Source organism: Lampris incognitus, chromosome 5 (assembly GCF_029633865.1).
Source record: "Lampris incognitus isolate fLamInc1 chromosome 5, fLamInc1.hap2, whole genome shotgun sequence".
NCBI lineage: Eukaryota > Metazoa > Chordata > Actinopteri > Lampriformes > Lampridae > Lampris > Lampris incognitus.
In genome coordinates this window covers 68,946,253-68,969,096 of record NC_079215.1, presented here as the reverse complement: position 1 = coordinate 68,969,096, position 22,844 = coordinate 68,946,253, and the positions used below count along the sequence as shown (strand labels likewise).

Genomic DNA, 22,844 nt, shown 5'->3' with positions numbered 1-22,844 from the left:
ACCGTGTACTTGGCCATGCCCTGCCTCACTGTGGACACCAAACCCTACACCGTGTACCTGGCCATGCCCTGCCTCACTGTGGACACCAAACCCTACACCATGTACTTGGCCATGCCCTGCCTCACTGTGGACACCAAACCCTACACCATGTACTTGGCCATGCCCTGCCTCACTGTGGACACCAAACCCTACACCGTGTACCTGGCCATGCCCTGCCTCACTGTGGACACCAAACCCTACACCATGTACCTAACCATGCCCTGCCTCACTGTGGACACCAAACCCTACACCGTGTACCTGGCCATGCCCTGCCTCACTGTGGACACCAAACCCTACACCGTGTACCTGACCATGCCCTGCCTCACTTTGGACACCAAACCCTACACCATGTACCTAACCATGCCCTGCCTCACTGTGGACACCAAACCCTACACCATGTACCTGGCCTTGCCCTGCCTCACTGTGGACACCAAACCCTACACCATGTACCTAACCATGCCCTGCCTCACTGTGGACACCAAACCCTACACCGTGTACCTGGCCATGCCCTGCCTCACTGTGGACACCAAACCCTACACCATGTACCTGGCCATGCCCTGCCTCACTGTGGACACCAAACCCTACGCCATGTACCTGGCCATGCTTCTGTGGGGGATGCTGTTTCCCAGGTGGTTGTGCCCTCAGCAGTTGGCCAGGTGGTTGTGTAAGTGGGCACCAGGTGTCCATGATACATATGATCACATGCTGCATCACTTCTTCTGGTTTCGCTCAAAGAAAAGAAAGAAGAAGAAGAAAGCCACTTTATGTTGTCATTATATTCTTACAGTGAATGTGTTGTCTGCATGTAACCATCCTGTTGTACAGGAGCGGCAGCACCCGCGGACCACCTCCCCTTCTTCTTTCCATTGCCTTGCTCAGGGGCACAGGCAGGAGTATTAACCCCAGCATATGTCATCTTAGAATAAAAGCTGTTATGCATGTCACACGACTAGAAAACCAAACCACAGTATTATTTAAACCAGAGTATTATTTAAACCAGAGTATTATTTAAACCAGGGTATTATTTAAACCAGAGTATTATTTAAACCAGAGTATTAGTTAAACCAGGGTATTACTTAAACCAGAGTATCAATTAAACCAGGGTATTAGTTAAACCAGAGTATCAATTAAACCAGGGTATTACTTAAACCAGAGTATCAATTAAACCAGGGTATTACTTAAACCAGAGTATCAATTAAACCAGGGTATTACTTACCCTGGTTTAAGTAATACCCTGGTTTAAGTAATACCCTGGTTTATCAATTAAACCAGGGTATTACCTAAACCAGAGTATCAATTAAACCAGGGTATCAATTAAACCAGGGTATTAGTTAAACCAGAGTATCAATTAAACCAGGGTATTACTTGAACCAGAGTATTACTTGAACCAGAGTATCAATTAAACCAGGGTATTACTTAAACCAGGGTATCAATTAAACCAGGGTATTACTTAAACCAGGGTATCAATTAAACCAGGGTATTACTTAAACCAGGGTATCAATTAAACCAGGGTATCAGTTAAACCAGGGTATCAATTAAACCAGGGTATTAGTTAAACCAGAGTATTACTTAAACCAGGGTATTACTTGAACCAGGGTATTACTTAAACCAGCTCCCTGGTCTCCAACCCCCACAGTCACCAGCTGTTGGAACATGTACGTAGTGTAGTTTTTTGTCATTAAAATTTTTATTGAACTTTTCAGAAAGAACAGAAACAGGAAGACTGGCGGTTCACTGCTCCAACAAACGCTGCCCCTTCAGGGCCCGGACGTCATTAGACATGGCATGAAAAGAGGAGTAAAATACAGAACAAGTAAAAACAAGTGTGCACATGGAAGTAAGGAACTCGGTGTGTAGTGAGGAGCAGAGGCAGCGTGCCACAGTCACTCAGGGCTCTTGGTTGTACTTCAGATCTAAGCAAGACCCCCATCAGGCTTTATGAGTCCAAAAAAGATCCCGGGGGGTAGGCCCATCTTCCATGTTGCCTTTTAACCTGCTGAGCATCGACTCGTAGGACGCAGTCTCAATCCCTGCAGTTAGCCAGTCTTTGGGATCTGGAGACGTAGCTGTTTTCCATGTGTCCAGGTGATTCTGGAAGCTGTGACCAAACCCATCATGACACCTTTGGATATGTTTGGCGTTTGAGTGCTGTCCCCTAGTGGACATAAAGCAGGAGTCAGGGGGGCTACAGAGCCAGACCCGCTGCTCAGGACCTCCACCACTTCGACCCAGAATGGCTTCACTGAAGTACCTTCCCACACACACTGTAGGACAGTTCCTGCCTCGCATGTAGTAGTTACTGGCCATGCAGCAGGCCCTCGCCCTCGTCCTTCCCCGCCAGGTACGAGCTACCCTGCACCCCACCCACCCACCGGTGGCACACTGCTGTGTGTGGAAAAGATCAGACCTGAAGCTGGGCGCAGTCTTGTTAAAACATAAAGACTGCTGAGAAAACTGAAACCAAACATATCAACCCAGGAACTGTGACAGTTCACAAAGTCACTGTCCAGTTCCTGGCGCCGGTCCGAGTCCTGGATATGTGTGTACGTACGTGTCGGGGGGCAGAAAAGATATTGGGATGTCTACAGTCCAGATGTCTTTGTGTCCCTTGGTGAAGAGTGGCGTCGTTAACCAGCGCGGGTTGGACAAGCGGGTCAGAAACTTGTCCTGTAGACCAACCAGAAGAGCCCGTCTCTCCAAGTCACGCAGGTCCTCGTCTGGCAGAGAGGCCGAACAACACCAGGTCTCGCCCACCTCAACCAGGCCTGGGAGACAAACACACAGCTAGCCGACACTCAACACAGCTACAACTCAGAAACCCCACAGGAAAAGCATTCCTATCATTTATATATTACATCATTTATATTGCATCATTTATATATATCATATTTCTATTATATCATTTCTATCATTTCTATATTATATCATTTCTATTATCATTTCTATAGTTTATTATATAATTTATTACATTTCTATCATTTATATATATAAATAATTTCTATAATTTATGTCATTCCTATAATTTATATATTATATAATTTATATTACATCATTTCTATCATTTCTATATTATATAATTTATATAATTTCGATCATGTCATCTGAAGTGTGTGTAGTCCTACTGTTTGTGTGTAGTTCTACTGGTTATGTGTGTTCTACTGTTTGTGCGTAGTTATACTGGTTATGTGTGTAGACCTACTGGTTATGTGTGTTGTGCTACTGGTTATGTGTGTTGTCCTACTGTTTGTGCGTAGTTATACTCATTATGTGTGTAATCCTACTGGTTCTGTGTGTTGTCCTACTGGTTCTGTGTGTTGTGCTACTGGTTATGTGTGTAGTTCTACTGGTTATGTGTGTAGACCTACTGGTTATGTGTGTTGTGCTATTGGTTATGTGTGTAGACCTACTGGTTATGTGTGTAGTTCTACTGGTTATGTGTCGTGCTACTGTTTGTGTGTAGTTCTACTGGGTAAGTGTGTAGACCTACTGGTTATGTGTGTAGTCCTTCTGGTTATGTGTGTAGACCTACTGGTTATGTGTGTTGTCCTACTGGTTATGTGTGTAGTTCTACTGGTTATGTGTGTAGACCTACTGGTTATGTGTGTAGTCCTTCTGGTTATGTGTGTAGATCTACTGGTTATGTGTGTTGTCCAACTGGTTATGTGTGTAGACCTACTGGTTATGTGTGTTGTCCTACTGGTTATGTGTGTTGTCCTACTGGTTAAGTGTGTTGTCCTACTGGTTAAGTGTGTAGTCCTACTGGTTAAGTGTGTAGACGTACTGGTTATGTGTGTTGTCCTACTGGTTATGTGTGTAGACCTACTGGTTATGTATGTAGATCTACTGGTTAAGTGTGTCGTGCTACTGGTTAAGTGTGTCGTCCTACTGGTTATGTGTGTCGTCCTACTGGTTAAGTGTGTAGACGTACTGGTTATGTGTGTAGATCTACTGGTTATGTGTGTTGACCTACTGGTTATGTGTGTCGTCCTACTGGTTAAGTGTGTAGACGTACTGGTTATGTGTGTTGACCTACTGGTTACGTGTGTTGTCCTACTGGTTATGTGTGTTGTCCTACTGGTTATGTGTGTTGACCTACTGGTTATGTGTGTTGTCCTACTGGTTAAGTGTGTTGTCCTGCTTGTTAAGTGTGTTGTCCTACTGGTTATGTGTGTTGTCCTACTGGTTATGTGTGTTGTCCTGCTTGTTAAGTGTGTAGACGTACTGGTTATGTGTGTTGTCCTACTGGTTATGTGTGTTGTCCTACTGGTTATGTGTGTTGACCTACTGGTTATGTGTGTTGTCCTACTGGTTAAGTGTGTTGTCCTGCTTGTTAAGTGTGTAGACGTACTGGTTATGTGTGTTGTCCTACTGGTTATGTGTGTTGTCCTGCTTGTTAAGTGTGTAGACGTACTGGTTATGTGTGTTGTCCTACTGGTTATGTGTGTTGTCCTACTGGTTATGTGTGTTGACCTACTGGTTATGTGTGTTGTCCTACTGGTTAAGAGTGTTGTCCTGCTTGTTAAGTGTGTAGACGTACTGGTTATGTGTGTTGTCCTACTGGTTACGTGTGTTGTCCTGCTTGTTAAGTGTGTTGTCCTACTGGTTATGTGTGTTGTCCTACTGGTTATGTGTGTTGACCTACTGGTTATGTGTGTTGTCCTACTGGTTAAGTGTGTTGTCCTGCTAGTTAAGTGTGTAGACGTACTGGTTATGTGTGTTGTCCTACTGGTTATGTGTGTTGTCCTGCTTGTTAAGTGTGTAGACGTACTGGTTATGTGTGTTGTCCTACTGGTTATGTGTGTTGTCCTACTGGTTATGTGTGTTGACCTACTGGTTATGTGTGTTGTCCTACTGGTTAAGTGTGTTGTCCTGCTTGTTAAGTGTGTAGACGTACTGGTTATGTGTGTTGTCCTACTGGTTATGTGTGTTGTCCTACTGGTTATGTGTGTTGACCTACTGGTTATGTGTGTTGTCCTACTGGTTATGTGTGTTGTCCTACTGGTTATGTGTGTTGACCTACTGGTTATGTGTGTTGTCCTACTGGTTATGTGTGTTGTCCTGCTTGTTAAGTGTGTAGACGTACTGGTTATGTGTGTTGACCTACTGGTTATGTGTGTTGTCCTACTGGTTAAGTGTGTTGTCCTGCTTGTTAAGTGTGTAGACGTACTGGTTATGTGTGTTGTCCTACTGGTTATGTGTGTTGTCCTGCTGGCTATGTGTGTTGTCCTTCCTGCAGGAAGCAACGTGTCTGTCAGTCAGTCCACCGGCAGGTGACAGGTGCTGTAATGGCCTACTTGTCACGCGCACAGAGGATAACGAGCCGGGGAACGTCGCCATGTTTACGTCGCTGCCTGCATAACGTGCACATCGTCCTACTGACTCCCGCCTGCCTTCCCGCCCCCCGGGGCTGCTCCGCTCACTACCCCATAACTCCCTGTGTCCTTAAAGGTGCGTTCTTCCCCTAACCCCGAACATCACAGGTGCGTTGGGTTTACCCGCCACTACGCCGCGGCCGTACCGCTCGCCGGACTCCAGGAGCGTTCGGATCTGGAACGGGTCCATGTGCAGCGCCCCGGACAGCACCTCCCTCCAGTCCTCTCCCTCCCAGTCCCTCTGCGCGATGTGGACCGCCAGGGTCCGCTCCTCCACGGCGGGCAGAACGGGCCGCCAGCGGCTCTCGACGGTCTTCACCCCGTCCAGAACCAGACCGGCGTACGGCTGGCGGAACGACAGACAGCTGACCCGGACAGACATCTGGACTACCGACAAGGCGGGGGACCTGCACGCGCATTAAGGGCTCGTATTTACCTACAGTTGGAGTAGTTCTGAGACGCTGCCTCCAACACCACACCACAGCGCACGCTGACGTCACAACGCCGTGCCGTTCGTCATGGACTGCCCCCTCACTTCTTCCTTTTTAATGGCGGTAGGCAAACAACAACGTGGCTCCTTACCGCCACCAAGTGGTGACGGGGTGATTTAAAAAAACTTTTTAATCTAAACTCAAAATAAAACAGTGCTGTTAGGCACCCAATTAAGTGTGTGTGTGTGTGTTGGGGGGGGGGGGGCGCCTCTTCTTCATGTAAATTGTGGCAGCCCAGACACACAAGAGGCTCGGCTGACTACTAAAGGTGGGACTGGATCAGCAGTACTGACCATCCTCTCCACATTACACAGTCAAGTCATGTGAGTTTTGTTTGTGTAGCCCAGTACCACAATTTACACATCTGCCTCAAGGGGAAGGAGTCATTAATTCACTATTGATAGGAAAACACGTTTTATGCAGCTTGGTATGATGATGGATACTCTTCATCGTCACCTTTATTCACTTCTTCATCAGGGAGCTCTTACCTGCACGGGGCATGAGAGTAGACCAGAGAAGCAGGCAGTCCTGAGCTGTGCTGATCTGGTTTACGGTGCAGAATTCAGCAGAACCGCAGTTCGCACAGCACCTGCTGTCGGTGTGTTGGCATGACACAGCTGGTCTTTAAGTCGCAACGAGAAAGATGAGGCTGACGGGACGACATCAAGATGTCTGACAGGTCACCTTTGGCTTCAGCATTAAAACTGTTTATATACAGGCCTACACCCGTACCTGGCCCAACACAGGGTGCACTCTAATCAGGTTATGGGCAACACAACGTTACTCACTGATGTGCGTTTCTAACTGACTAATAACTGCATCCTCCCAGGTGTCACACCGGAACAGCGTCCCCGGGTAACATTCATCCGGGATGCTGGAGTCTATCCCAGCAGTCACTGGGCGGCAGGAAGGGAGACACCCTGGACAGGTCGCCAGGCCATCACAGAGCCCACACACACACACATTCACACCTAGGGACAATTTAGTACAGCCGGTTCACCTGCCCTACATGTCTTTGGACTGTGGGAGGAAACCGGAGCCCCCGGAGGAAACCCACGCAGACACGGGGAGAACATGCAAACTCCACACAGAGGACGACCCGGTGGGTCACCTGGTAGAGCGCGTACCACATAAGGCTGAGTCCTTACCACAGCGGCTTGGGTTTGAAGGTGGGGGGGGGGCAAGCCCGTTTAGGATTTTATAAGTCAGCAGAAGCACCTTGTATTCTGATCTAACATGGATAGGAAGCCAGTGAAGGGAGGCAAGAATTGGTGTAATATGGTCACATTTTAGCTATGTTACGTAAGTGAAAAAAGGCAGTCTTGGTGATTTCTTTAATGTGCTTATCAAAGGAAAGGCTGGGATCAAACATAACACCAAGATTTTTGGCTGCCACACTTTGTGAAGCCACAGAGTTGTCGATTGTTATTGTTACTTGATCTTATTGGTGTCTGTGTCTAGCAGGGCCAATGACCAGCATCTCGGTTTTGTCTGAATTTAAAAGCAGAAAGTTAAGTGACATCCAGTTTTTCACAGCAGCCAAGCAGGCCTCTAAGTTAGTCAATTGAGTACGATCATCAGTCCATATAGGCACATACAGCTGAGTATCATCAGCATAGCAATGGAAATTTATTCCATAACGGCGTATAATTTGGCCAAGAGGTGTAATGTAAAGAGAGAAAAGTAGAGGGCCAAGAACTGAGCCCTGAGGCACACCATATTTAACGTCAGAAAAAATTGATATATTATTATTATAGCAGACACGATGTGTTCTTCCGGATAAGTAGGACTTAAGCCAAGACAGAGCTAAGCCAGAGACACTAAAATTACAATTTAATCTATCTAAACGTATACAGTGATCAATGGTGTCAAAGGCTGCACTGAGGTCCAGTAGCAGAAGCACAGAAGTGGAATCAGAGTTGATAGCCAGTAAAAGATCATTCACCACTCTGGTCAGAGCAGTTTCAGTGGAGTGACAGGGCCTGAAAGCCGACTGAAAAGGTTCATATAGATGGTTTTCTTTTATATGGGTCAAAAGTTGTTGATACACAACTCTCTCTAGTACTTTAGAGGAGAATGGAAGATTAGAGACTGGCCGATAGTTATTAAGAGACCCTGGATCAAGGTGCGGATTTTTAAGTAGAGGTTTAACCACAGCTGTCTTAAAACTGCTGGGAACAATGCCAGTAGTAACAGATAAATTAACGATGTCTAGCACTGTAGGTCCAAGAGAAGGCCAGAGGTCTTTAAAAAGTTTTGCTGGTAAGGGATCAAGTAGGCAAGCAGTTGGTTTAGAAGCTGACACGAACTTAGTCAAAGTATCAAGAGAGATAGTCTCAAAAGCTGTAATAGCTGGAACTGACAGGGACTCGTTGTGTAGATATGAATTTAGTATGACAGGATCTGCAGGAGTAGATGGAGTTGAAGAACTAATTTTGTTTAAGATCTCATCAACCTTATTGCAGAAAAAATCTAGAAATTCATGGGCTGTGAATGGTGAGCAGCTAATAGACGACTGCTTTTTAGTAAGTTTAGATACAGTGTCAAAGAGAAATCTGGGGTTATGTTTATTAATATTTATTAAGTGAGAGAGATACGATGTTTTTGCACGCTTGTATTTCAATACACTCATGCCACCATAGGTAAAAAACTTCCAATTTTGATTTTCGCCATTTACGTTCCAGTCTCCTGCAGGTCCGCTTAAGAGCACGTGTCTCATCATTAAACCAGGGTGTAGGCCTCTTTAGTCGCCTAGCTCTGGTAGTGAGAGGTGCAACTGAATCGAGGAGACTAGAGAGGGCCATATTTAAGTCACTAGAGAAATTTTCAAGAGTCATTTACCACAGTGAAAGGAGCCAAGACTTCAGGCAGCTGCTGGCCAAATGCAGCTACAGTGGAGGGACCAATACGGCGAGTGGCAATTACCTCTGTGCTGACATTAACTGGACAGGCCAATAATGATTCAAATTTGACGAGAAAATGATCAGACACAGCAGATGTGGTTGGTAAGACATTCAGATCAGAAACAGCTATTCCTTTAGATAAAACCAAATCAAGGCTGTTACCACTGCAATGAGTCGACTCTTGAACAAACTGAGTGAACCCAAAAGTATCAACTAGTGCCAGAAAGGCTTTACTTAGAGGATCAGCAGCCTCATTCAGATGAATATTGAAATCACCAAGAATTAGAATCTCATCAGAGTGAGTAACAAGGCCTGCGACAAATTCTCCAAATTCTTCAAGAAATAACGAGTAACAGCCAGGAGGCCGATAGAGTATCACAATTTGGACTGAGCCGAGTCTATTCATGGCTGAGGGAGATGGACCAAGAACAAGAGACTCAAAAGACTGGAATTTAGATTCGAGTCTAGAAGTCAGATTGAAAATAGATTTATATATTAAGGCAACACCCCCACCTTGTTTATTTGCCCGAGCTACATGGGCATAAGTATAGTGAGGTGGGGAAGCTTCATTTAAGGGAAGGAAAACATTTGGTTTCAGCCATGTTTCACATAACCCAATCATATCAAAACTATGTTCAAGAATCAGATCATTTATTAGTAAGGCTTTGGTAGACAGTGATCTGATATTTATCAAACCAAGTTTGTGGAAGTGATCAGTAGTAGGCAGAGCTTTAGAGCTACCAATAGGTGAAAGATTAATTGGAATTAGACACCTTGTTGAGAGTTTTGGCCACCAACGCTTTGGACGATATGTGGTCACATTCTTGATAACATTAGCTGTTTGGTTCTGTAGATTATTAGGTACTTTGTCACACATCTCACCACTACCAGTGGTAGGAATAATTACTAGATTATTGTGATTCACACATTTAGGAGAGGAGAGCTTGGGAGCAATACAGCAGGGTAGGGAGACAGTCTCAATGTTATAGACCAAGCTATCAGGCTGATAATCTACACTACGAGAAATTCCCTGACTAATCATATTAATTAAACTACTTGACTCCACATCTGCACTAGATTTAAACCTAGCAGGCTCTCTAATCACCTGCAACCTGCTGAATGATAAATCCCTAGTGTCAAAGTAAACGTAAACAGCTATCTATATTGCTAGACAAAAGAGCGACGCCGTCCCCAGTAGGGTGAATGCCGTCCACTTTCAGCAGGTAAGGGCGGCCCCAGAAAGAAGGCCAGCTATCAACGAAGCCGAATCCCTGCTCATTACAGTAACGAGCCAGCCAGCGGTTCATTGAGGTGAGCCTACTGTACATCTCATCATTACCCCTCACAGGTAAGGGAGCAGCAACATATTCTATATGTTGCTGCTCCTGGGTCCTGGCTGAGAGAGGAGGTATAATATACTCTACATGTTGCTGGTCCTGGGTCCTGGCTGAGAGAGGTGGTATAATATAGTACTCTACATGTTGCTGGTCCTGGGTCCTGGCTGAGAGAGGTGGTATAATATATTCTACATGTTGCTGGTCCTGAGTCCTGGCTGAGAGAGGTGGTATAATATACTCTACATGTTGCTGGTCCTGGGTCCTGGCTGAGAGAGGAGGTATAATATACTCTACATGTTGCTGGTCCTGGGTCCTGGCTGAGAGAGGAGGTATAATATACTCTACATGTTGCTGGTCCTGGGTCCTGGCTGAGAGAAGAGGTATAATATACTCTACATGTTGCTGGTCCTGGGTCCTGGCTGAGAGAAGAGGTATAATATACTCTACATGTTGCTGGTCCTGGGTGCTGGCTTAGAGAGGAGGTATAATATACTCTACATGTTGCTGGTCCTGGGTCCTGGCTGAGAGAAGAGGTATAATATACTCTACATGTTGCTGGTCCTGGGTGCTGGCTGAGAGAGGAGGTATAATATACTCTACATGTTGCTGGTCCTGGGTCCTGGCTGAGAGAGGAGGTATAATATACTCTACATGTTGCTGGTCCTGGGTCCTGGCTGAGAGAGGTGGTATAATATAGTACTTTACATGTTGCTGGTCCTGGGTCCTGGCTGAGAGAGGTGGTATAATATACTCTACATGTTGCTGGTCCTGGGTCCTGGCTGAGAGAGGTGGTATAATATAGTACTCTACATGTTGCTGGTCCTGGGTCCTGGCTGAGAGAGGAGGTATAATATACTCTACATGTTGCTGGTCCTGGGTCCTGGCTGAGAGAGGTGGTATAATATAGTACTCTACATGTTGCTGGTCCTGGGTGCTGGCTTAGAGAGGAGGTATAATATACTCTACATGTTGCTGGTCCTGGGTCCTGGCTGAGAGAAGAGGTATAATATACTCTACATGTTGCTGGTCCTGGGTGCTGGCTGAGAGAGGAGGTATAATATACTCTACATGTTGCTGGTCCTGGGTCCTGGCTGAGAGAGGAGGTATAATATACTCTACATGTTGCTGGTCCTGGGTCCTGGCTGAGAGAGGTGGTATAATATAGTACTTTACATGTTGCTGGTCCTGGGTCCTGGCTGAGAGAGGTGGTATAATATACTCTACATGTTGCTGGTCCTGGGTCCTGGCTGAGAGAGGTGGTATAATATAGTACTCTACATGTTGCTGGTCCTGGGTCCTGGCTGAGAGAGGAGGTATAATATACTCTACATGTTGCTGGTCCTGGGTCCTGGCTGAGAGAGGTGGTATAATATAGTACTCTACATGTTACTGGTCCTGGGTCCTGGCTGAGAGAGGTGGTATAATATACTCTACATGTTACTGGTCCTGGGTCCTGGCTGAGAGAGGAGGTATAATATACTCTACATGTTGCTGGTCCTGGGTCCTGGCTGAGAGAAGAGGTATAATATACTCTACATGTTACTGGTCCTGGGTCCTGGCTGAGAGAGGTGGTATAATATATTCTACATGTTGCTGGTCCTGGGTCCTGGCTGAGAGAGGTGGTATAATATACTCTACATGTTGCTGGTCCTGGGTCCTGGCTGAGAGAGGTGGTATAATATACTCTACATGTTACTGGTCCTGGGTCCTGGCTGAGAGAGGTGGTATAATATATTCTACATGTTGCTGGTCCTGGGTCCTGGCTGAGAGAGGTGGTATAATATACTCTACATGTTGCTGGTCCTGGGTCCTGGCTGAGAGAGGTGGTATAATATACTCTACATGTTGCTGGTCCTGAGTCCTGGCTGAGAGAGGAGGTATAATATACTCTACATGTTACTGCTCCTGGGTCCTGGCTGAGAGAAGAGGTATAATATACTCTACATGTTGCTGGTCCTGGGTCCTGGCTGAGAGAGGTGGTATAATATAGTACTCTACATGTTGCTGGTCCTGGGTCCTGGCTGAGAGAGGTGGTATAATATACTCTACATGTTGCTGGTCCTGGGTCCTGGCTGAGAGAGGTGGTATAATATAGTACTCTACATGTTGCTGGTCCTGGGTCCTGGCTGAGAGAGGTGGTATAATATATTCTACATGTTGCTGGTCCTGAGTCCTGGCTGAGAGAGGTGGTATAATATACTCTACATGTTGCTGGTCCTGGGTCCTGGCTGAGAGAGGAGGTATAATATACTCTACATGTTGCTGGTCCTGAGTCCTGGCTGAGAGAGGTGGTATAATATACTCTACATGTTGCTGGTCCTGGGTCCTGGCTGAGAGAGGTGGTATAATATACTCTACATGTTGCTGGTCCTGGGTCCTGGCTGAGAGAGGAGGTATAATATACTCTACATGTTGCTGGTCCTGGGTCCTGGCTGAGAGAGGAGGTATAATATACTCTACATGTTGCTGGTCCTGGGTCCTGGCTGAGAGAAGAGGTATAATATACTCTACATGTTGCTGGTCCTGGGTCCTGGCTGAGAGAAGAGGTATAATATACTCTACATGTTGCTGGTCCTGGGTGCTGGCTTAGAGAGGAGGTATAATATACTCTACATGTTGCTGGTCCTGGGTCCTGGCTGAGAGAAGAGGTATAATATACTCTACATGTTGCTGGTCCTGGGTGCTGGCTGAGAGAGGAGGTATAATATACTCTACATGTTGCTGGTCCTGGGTCCTGGCTGAGAGAGGAGGTATAATATACTCTACATGTTGCTGGTCCTGGGTCCTGGCTGAGAGAGGTGGTATAATATAGTACTTTACATGTTGCTGGTCCTGGGTCCTGGCTGAGAGAGGTGGTATAATATACTCTACATGTTGCTGGTCCTGGGTCCTGGCTGAGAGAGGTGGTATAATATAGTACTCTACATGTTGCTGGTCCTGGGTCCTGGCTGAGAGAGGAGGTATAATATACTCTACATGTTGCTGGTCCTGGGTCCTGGCTGAGAGAGGTGGTATAATATAGTACTCTACATGTTGCTGGTCCTGGGTGCTGGCTTAGAGAGGAGGTATAATATACTCTACATGTTGCTGGTCCTGGGTCCTGGCTGAGAGAAGAGGTATAATATACTCTACATGTTGCTGGTCCTGGGTGCTGGCTGAGAGAGGAGGTATAATATACTCTACATGTTGCTGGTCCTGGGTCCTGGCTGAGAGAGGAGGTATAATATACTCTACATGTTGCTGGTCCTGGGTCCTGGCTGAGAGAGGTGGTATAATATAGTACTTTACATGTTGCTGGTCCTGGGTCCTGGCTGAGAGAGGTGGTATAATATACTCTACATGTTGCTGGTCCTGGGTCCTGGCTGAGAGAGGTGGTATAATATAGTACTCTACATGTTGCTGGTCCTGGGTCCTGGCTGAGAGAGGAGGTATAATATACTCTACATGTTGCTGGTCCTGGGTCCTGGCTGAGAGAGGTGGTATAATATACTCTACATGTTGCTGGTCCTGGGTCCTGGCTGAGAGAGGAGGTATAATATAGTACTCTACATGTTGCTGGTCCTGGGTCCTGGCTGAGAGAGGTGGTATAATATACTCTACATGTTGCTGGTCCTGGGTCCTGGCTGAGAGAGGTGGTATAATATACTCTACATGTTGCTGGTCCTGAGTCCTGGCTGAGAGAGGAGGTATAATATAGTACTCTACATGTTGCTGGTCCTGGGTCCTGGCTGAGAGAGGTGGTATAATATAGTACTCTACATGTTACTGGTCCTGGGTCCTGGCTGAGAGAGGTGGTATAATATACTCTACATGTTGCTGCTCCTGGGTTCTGGCTGAGAGAAGAGGTATAATATACTCTACATGTTGCTGGTCCTGGGTCCTGGCTGAGAGAAGAGGTATAATATACTCTACATGTTGCTGGTCCTGGGTCCTGGCTGAGAGAGGAGGTATAATATAGTACTCTACATGTTACTGGTCCTGGGTCCTGGCTGAGAGAGGAGGTATAATATAGTACTCTACATGTTACTGGTCCTGGGTCCTGGCTGAGAGAGGAGGGCAGTCACGCTTGATAAGTTACGAGTCTTCAGAACTGCACTGACGCAGCGCAAATAACGAGACCAGTGTTAAACTATTTGGACAACAATGAGGTGCAAAATTAAGTCTCTCACATTTAAAAAGTATTGTCGTAGGCATACATGTGAAGAATAAAAGAACACAAAAGTTTCTTTTAACGGCACAAACGAGCACAGACAAACAAGACCAGTTCTGAACGATTTGGACAATAATGGGGTGCAGGGTGACGTCACATTCTCTAAAATATAATGCTTAATATCTCAAAAACCATTACAGCACAAACAATATTGTTTACGGCACAAATCGGCACAAATGCTGCACTAATGGATGATAATATCTTTATTCATGTTCTGATTACATGGGGGGCAACTTCACGGAGGTCGAGTAGCATACTCTGTCTTTACGGATACTCAACAATCCAGGTAGGAGAATCACAGGAAGCTCAATCAGTTCATCTGGACACAACAGTTATTGACAGATACGTTTCATCATCATCAAGTGACCTCTTCAGTCTCACCTGACTACAGGCACCCCCACCCTTATAAACAATAGAGTGACTACAGGCACCCCCACCCTTATAAACAATACAGTGACTACAGGCACCCCCACCCTTATAAACAATACAGTGACTGCAGGTGTCCCCACCCTTATAAACAATACAGTGACAGCAGGTACCCCCACCCTTATAAACAATACAGTGACTACAGGCACCCCCACCCTTATAAACAATAGAGTGACTGCAGGTACCCCCACCCTTATAAACAATAGAGTGACTACAGGCACCCCCACCCTTATAAACAATACAGTGACTGCAGGTGTCCCCACCCTTATAAACAATACAGTGACAGCAGGTACCCCCACCCTTATAAACAATACAGTGACTACAGGCACCCCCACCCTTATAAACAATAGAGTGACTGCAGGTACCCCCACCCTTATAAACAATAGAGTGACTACAGGCACCCCCACCCTTATAAACAATAGAGTGACTGCAGGTACCCCCACCCTTATAAACAATAGAGTGACTACAGGCACCCCCACCCTTATAAACAATAGAGTGACTGCAGGTACCCCCACCCTTATAAACAATACAGTGACTGCAGGTATCCCCACCCTTCCAAACACCGCATTTCAGTTGCTTTCAAACCCCAAAACACACTGCACCAGAAGGTGGTCCACGCCAGAGACCATCTATGTGAAGAGGGAACGACCATCCTTGAACTGAGGGCTGGGGGGAGGGTGGGGCTAAGAGTACATCTGTCATCATCTTACAATGCTGTGATTGCAACTATTCCCCAATCCTCTGTGAATAGTACACATGGCCATTGTAACTCTAGTTAATGGTCACACCCATATTTGCATATGAAACTGGTGGTTGGTTTGGGTCGTTATGCCACTGTATTGTTTATAAGGGTGGGGGTACCTGTAGTCACTGTATTGTTTATAAGGGTGGGGACACCTGCAGTCGCTGTACTGTTTATAAGGGTGGGGACACCTGCAGTCGCTGTACTGTTTATAAGGGTGGGGACACCTGCAGTCGCTGTACTGTTTATAAGGGTGGGGACACCTGCAGTCACTGTATTGTTTATAAGGGTGGGGACATCTGCAGCCACTGTATTCTTTATAAGGGTGGGGACACCTGCAGTCACTGTATTGTTTATAAGGGTGGGGACACCTGCAGCCACTGTATTCTTTATAAGGGTGGGGACACCTGCAGTCACTGTATTGTTTATAAGGGTGGGGACACCTGCAGCCACTGTATTCTTTATAAGGGTGGGGACACCTGCAGTCACTGTATTGTTTATAAGGGTGGGGACACCTGCAGTCGCTGTACTGTTTATAAGGGTGGGGACACCTGCAGTCGCTGTACTGTTTATAAGGGTGGGGACACCTGCAGTCGCTGTACTGTTTATAAGGGTGGGGACACCTGCAGTCACTGTATTGTTTATAAGGGTGGGGACATCTGCAGCCACTGTATTCTTTATAAGGGTGGGGACACCTGCAGTCACTGTATTGTTTATAAGGGTGGGGACACCTGCAGCCACTGTATTCTTTATAAGGGTGGGGACACCTGCAGTCACTGTATTGTTTATAAGGGTGGGGACACCTGCAGCCACTGTATTCTTTATAAGGGTGGGGACACCTGCAGTCACTGTATTGTTTATAAGGGTGGGGACACCTGCAGTCGCTGTACTGTTTATAAGGGTGGGGACACCTGCAGTCACTGTATTGTTTATAAGGGTGGGGACACCTGCAGTCACTGTATTGTTTATAAGGGTGGGGACACCTGCAGTCAGGTGACACTGAAGAGGTCACTTAGGTGATGATAAAACGTATCTGTCAATAAAGTTGTGTCCGGATGAACTGACTCAACCTTCTGTAGCCTACTAGTACGTGTACTACTAGTACGTGTACTACTAGTAGGTGAGTTTTTGTTTGGGTTAGCGCCCAGTGGAGGCAGAGTAGGGCGGGTCTCCGCAGAACATTCGGTGTGTGAGTCCGCATTCTCCACGATGCAAGTGCAATAGTGCGCCCCCCCCCCCAGTCGTGGCAGGTGGCTGTGGAACATCTTAAACCCAACAGTATGCCTAACTTCTCCTCACGCACAAATGCAGAAAAACAAAACATATCTATATTTTCAACAGCGGGCTGTGAGGAAGGTACATGTTAAACAATAAAGTGAGTAAACACTGCATTCCACATCTGCTACACACGCGCCTTACAAACAAAACAATGACGTCATACTGTAGCGCTCTGACTGTCGGCGGCTCTGCGCGCTGGGGGCGCAGCGGCTGATGGGACTGTTAATGTTAGATTTGAAATTGTGTTTAAATGATGTGGTGTTCATGTTGAGGTTATCCTTGTGTTGTTGTTTTGGGGGTTCGACTGAGACTAAGTAGGAGACCGTTTACTGGCTGACCGACTGACTGACTGACTGTAGGACCGTGACTGGGACTCATGTCGTCACTTGTGACATGGGGAGGGGGGGGGACTCGTTACGTTGTTGTCAGTTCTGGTCCGGTGTGAATAAAAGAGCACTCCCTGGGCGAGGTCGTGTGGTGTATGGGGCATGGGAGCTGTGATTAAAAAGAGGTCTCTGCCTCTCGTCTCATTCTTCCACGCCAGCTCGCCACAATACTTTTCGTTTTAGTTGGCAGCCCCCCTACTTAAAACATCTCCCCGCGCGCCTGTGCACGTGGCGAAAAGCTCGTACCGCAGCAGCTTGACCCATTTGAATCAGTGTCCACCTGGTAATCACACCGACTGTGCCTAGGTTCAAGCAACTGACTGCAGGCAAACAATGCAATTTCTCCCCAACTAGGCTGGAATGTATTTTGACTACCTTGAACTTGAAATGTATAGTGGTTCCCGACTGCCCCCCGAATTCACTACAGTATGTTGCTTAAACATTATAAGTGACTTGATTAAATGTTCTGTTATCACCAATAATCATTCCAGACCTCTGACCTTAAATAAAAATCAAATGCGGACCTTTGGGCAATAAGGTTTAGAACCTCCTGATATAAGAGTTGGTTTAGGAACCAGTAGTGAAGCATTAGCTTTATTCTTCTTCTGACCACCAGAGGACGAAAAGAAAACAGGCACCACAGACACGACGGTGATGATTCCAGGCCAATTTAAAAGCAGCTGGGTTGACTTGTTTTGGCAACGCAGTACAGATATTTGGAACATTTTCATCTTCTTGGCACATTTTATGGTCTGGTAAATCACTAGCCAACTTAAAAAAAAGGTTTCATAGGGCCTTTAAAGTTACAATCCTGTAGATTGTTATTTTTGTCAGCAGGGCTGTTGTGTCAGAAATAAACATAAAACCTGGTGAACCTGAGTTGTACTTATTGATGTAGTACTATGTGTTGGTGAAGGTCTTCTACCAGCTTGTTCTGTCATATCTGCTGGTTAGACAGAACACCTTCACTTCTTCTAACTCAACACTACCTGCCTTCTTCTTCCTCATCTGGCTGCTATGATGAAGATGAAAACACTGCACCCAAGCATTTTCCCTGGTGAAGTCCTGCCAGACAACAGCCATCCACATCACATCCCTCTAAAAAGTCCTACCAGACAACAGACATCCACATCACATCTCTCTAAAAAGTCCTACCAGACAACAGACATCCACATCACATCCCTCTAAAAAGTTATTTTCGGTATTGGCAGATTAACAACTGTCTTAAATACGTATGTCAAGATATAGAAAGTATCAAAAAGGTCTAAATCTTCAAGATTGTAACTTTAAGAGGATATGAAAAAATCTACTTATAAAACCATTTGTAAAGGAGGTCCATTTGATATGTATTTGGAACCCTATGGAGAAAACCCAGTGAAGACCTTCTCGGTCATGCTAACACTGACAAATCAAAAAAGACATCACTGGAAAATCCCTCAAGGAATCTCAACCTTTTTTTCTTCTTTTTTTCAGTAATCTTCTTCCAGTTGCCGCTAAAACATTTATGGTTCACATCCGTTGCAGCCCAGCTGCCAAATACAAGGAAATATGAGGGCCAGTTTCGGGTCCTGACCCAGAGTTTAAGAAACACTATTCATAAGATATATCAACCGTCAATCATCAGTTTCTCTGATTATTAGAACGACTCGTTCGTGAGTTCCCCACTAATCAAACAAACGAAGGACATGGAAACTACAGTGTGTCTGAAAGGCAATACCAGCTAAACACACACTAAACACACATTAAATACACACTTTCAAAACTGCTTCAATAGAGAGACAGACAAAGCATCAACACGACAATCTCAGAAATCTGGACTCACACAACAGAAACCTACAAAAGTTCTGGCAGGAAACCTCGACATCCAGATCTGACGACACTGATTTGTTATTTTCCAACACCTGGTTTATGTACTTCCACAGCTGTACAGAGGATGACTATGAAGTCAACATCACCCTCGTCTTCTCCTCTCTCCTCAGTCAGACCATTCGTTGTCTTCCGGTTCAGACTCATCCTCTGATTCGCTGTACTCCACAGCAATGCGCCGTGAAAGGATGGTGGCCACGTCATTTCCAGCCGGCTCTCGCTTCTTGGCCTCCTCCTGCTCACGCTGCTCCTGCACCTTCCTCAGCTGGATGCCTGAAGACATAAGAAGACACAAAACGCCTGTAAGACGTTAAATCCAGACCATGAGCACATCGTCTAAAAGGTGGATGGTCCAATCTGTGCTCAGCAGACGGATCACATGGGTCACGTTGTTGAGACATAAGGTCGGATAAGAAGTCATGACTCCTCCATTGCAGCATGGCTCGCATCACAACAGCTGACTGACTCATCATTCTATGATACAGTCAGATTTTGATGGGACCTTCCACTTTTTGGAAGGTCCCACCTTTTTCATGGAGACATGTGGCTCTTTCATGACTTTTACAAGATAACACAGTCACGGCCTTCGTTCTCGATCAGGAAGTAATCTTATGAAGCAGTTTAACGCCCTGTGTAAAAAAACAGTGTTGAGAAAACTCAGATTGAGAGCGAAAATGTGATAAATGTGTAAAAGCAGATAATATCTAAATAACCCCACAGATATTAAATTCCCTGACATTTGTGCATTATATAATTATATCAATAAGTTTGTCATGAGGGGTTTTATTTCTAAATGTATTCCACATTTTCTATTATGTTCACTTGGTTTCTATAAGGTGTCTATCTGTCCTGGAAGAAGAATCCTCTGATATTCTTCCTCAAGTTCCTCTCATTTATTTTTCCTCATCTGACTGGAGGACCTGAATATAAATAACATCTCTACTGTTCAAACTCTGATCAATAACTGTTATAGTTATCAGCACATATGCCCCGCAAGTTGGGTGTGAGATGGAAGAGTAAGAAGAATTCTGGACTGAGTTGGATGAGGAGGTGGAGAGGGTACCCAAGGAGGAGAGAGTGGTGATTGGAGCAGATTCAATGGGCATGTTTGTGAGAGAAGAGGAATAAAAGTCAGTAGGAGCAAGACGGAATACATATGCGTGAATGAGAGGGAGGACAGTGGAATGGTGAGGATGCAAGGAGTGGAGGTGATGAAGGTGGATGAGTTTAAATACTTGGGGTCAACTGTCCAAAGTAATGGGGAATGCAGAGCAGAGGTGAAGAAGAGAGTGCAGGCAGGGTGGAGTGGGTGGAGAAGAGTGTCAGGAGTGATTTGTGACAGAAGGGTACCAGCAAGAGTTAAAGGGAAGGTTTACAAGATGGTAGTGAGACCAGCTATGTTGTATGGTTTGGAGACAGTGGCACTGATGAAAAGACAGGAGGAGGAGCTGGAGGTGGCAGAGATGAAGATGATAAGATTTTCACTGGGAGTGACGAAGAAGGACAGGATTAGGAACAAGTATATTGGAGGGACCGCTCAGGCTGGACGGTTTGGAGACAAAGCAAGAGAGACAAGATTGAGATGGCTTGGACATGTGTGGAGGAGAGATGCTGGGTATACTGGGAGAAGGATGCTGAATATGGAGCTGCCAGGGAAGAGGAGAAGAGGAAGGCCAAAGAGGAGGTTTATGGATGTGGTGAGGGAGGACATGCAGGTGGCTGGTGCGACAGAGGAAGATACAGAGGACAGGAAGAGATGGATACGGATGATCCACTGTGGATGATCAGCTGTGGCGCCCCCTAACGGGAGCAGCCGAAAATAGTAGTAGTAGTAGTGGTAGTAGTAGTAGTTGCAGTAGTCTCTACTGTGGTTTACCGTGTCTACCTATTTCTACTGTGGGAATATAAAGTGATCTGAGATTGACACTGATTTAGGGCATCCATCCATCCATCCATTATCCAAACCGCTTATGCTGCTCTCAGGGTCGTGGGAATGCTGGAGCCTATCCCAGCAGTCATTGGGTGGCAGATAGGGAGACACCCTGGACAGCCGCCAGGCCATCACACAGCCCCCCCCCCCCACACACACACACATACACACACATATTCACACCTAGGGACAATTTAGTACAGCCGATTCACCTGATTTGGGGCAACAGAAATAAATGTTAAATATTCTAATTAAATATCTGTGAATGTTCTCATTCATCCAGGTCATGGTTATCCAAAGGAATTGAATCAAGTGCAACTGGACTTGGTATATATCCGTGAAGACGTTTCGCCTCTCATCCAAGAGACTTCCTCAGTTCGTGCCTTTCTGACTAGCACTTGCACTGACATAGGAGAAACCAAACAACCACTACACAAACGGATGGCCCAACACAGAAGGCCAAACTCCTCAGGACAAGATTCAGCAGTCTATCTACACCTAAAGGAGAAGACACACTCCTTCCAGGACAGCAACGTGCACATTTTGGACAGAGAAGATAGATGGTTTGAAAGAGGGGAGAAGGAAGCCATCTATGTGAAACTGGAAAAACCATCCCTAAACAGAGGTGGAGGTCTGCGACACCACCTATCTCCCACTTACAATGCCGTCCTTTCATCTCTACCCAGGAGACTCAAGAAGCCTAGCCTCCTAGAACAACAGTCGCTCACTAACGGCTCCAACCACTCTCATGACCACTGAACAATGAAGTCGAAACTAACACCCCCAACCACCGTCGCTGCTAAACATCGGGACACAAAGAGCCATGGACATCTATAGCTCTGATAACGACAGGCATGGCTAAACATCGGAACACAAAGAGCCATGGACATCTATAGCTCTGATAACTACTCCAGAGGATAAATACTGAGTCTCATCAGCAGCCAGTCAGACTAGCTTGGTCTAGTCAGAAAGGCACGAACTGAGGAAGCCTCTTGGATGAGAGGTGAAACGTCTTCACGGATATATACCAAGTCCAGTTGCACTTGATTCAACTCCTTTGGATTAAATAACTGAGTTTAAATTAAATATTTCAACTGAAATATACTCAAGATAAGGGTTGTATTTGTGATGAAAAGGCGATTAGTAAAGCTGCTTCCATACCCTTGTCTAATTCAGAATATTACTTTAATCAGGTTAACTTGAAACATTTTCAGTGAGAAGAAAGCCATCAACTGGAAGGACTGGAGACCCTGTTGGATGTTTAGAATCTGTCTCCATGACCTCTGACCTCTGCGGATGGCAGCCAGCAGGTCGCTGCGTGCGTCGTTCATCGGCACTGCTGCTCCACCAGGGGTCTTCCTACTCTCCGTGGCCAGGGGGAGAGGTGGGGCCACCGCTGAGGGAGGGGGTGGGGCTGCCGTTCCCGGACGAGACGGAGACGGGACGTAGTTGGTTGGAGGAGGAGGTGGGGGGGAGGGGCTATATGGGCGCGACATAGCCACCACAACGCCAGCTAGGAGTCAAACAACGCAGAGAGGTCAAACATCATCACAACACCAGATCCTCTCAAGTTAATTTCACCTGGACCAGAATGTGTAATGACCCCCTGCCTGCCAGCTAGCTAGCTACAGTAATACTGACAGCTAGCCATACATATCTTCTGCTGTATAAACCATAAAAACACCCTGCCAGCTAGCTAAAGTAATACTGACAACTAGCCATACATATCTTCTGCTGTATAAACCATAAAAACACCCTGCCAGCTAGCTAAAGTAATACTGACAACTAGCCATACATATCTTCTGCTGTATAAACCATAAAAACACCCTGCCAGCTAGCTAAAGTAATACTGACAACTAGCCAT

At 46.0% G+C, this 22,844-nt stretch overlaps 2 protein-coding genes across 2 annotated transcripts in view; both read right to left on the bottom strand.

Annotated features, from left to right (window-relative positions):
- Nucleotides 1-1,717: 1,717 nt before the first annotated feature.
- zgc:110222 (uncharacterized protein LOC550336 homolog) lies at nt 1,718-6,008 on the bottom strand. The gene is made up of 2 exons (XM_056280806.1): nt 5,535-6,008; nt 1,718-2,804 (listed from the first exon to the last, which is right to left on the bottom strand). Exons 1-2 carry the CDS (start codon nt 5,791-5,793, stop codon nt 2,539-2,541), a joined length of 525 nt encoding a protein of 174 aa, XP_056136781.1. The 5' UTR covers nt 5,794-6,008; the 3' UTR covers nt 1,718-2,538.
- A 13,080-nt stretch (nt 6,009-19,088) lies between these two features.
- The window catches only part of si:ch73-362m14.4 (actin-binding protein WASF3), a 14,017-nt gene continuing 10,261 nt past the window's right edge, over nt 19,089-22,844 (bottom strand). The window contains exons 9-10 of the mRNA XM_056280741.1: nt 22,269-22,502; nt 19,089-19,323 (exon numbers count right to left, since the gene is read on the bottom strand). Coding sequence (XP_056136716.1) covers nt 19,160-19,323; nt 22,269-22,502 — 398 coding nt within the window. The 3' untranslated portion in view covers nt 19,089-19,159. The remainder of the gene's footprint in view (nt 19,324-22,268; nt 22,503-22,844) is intronic.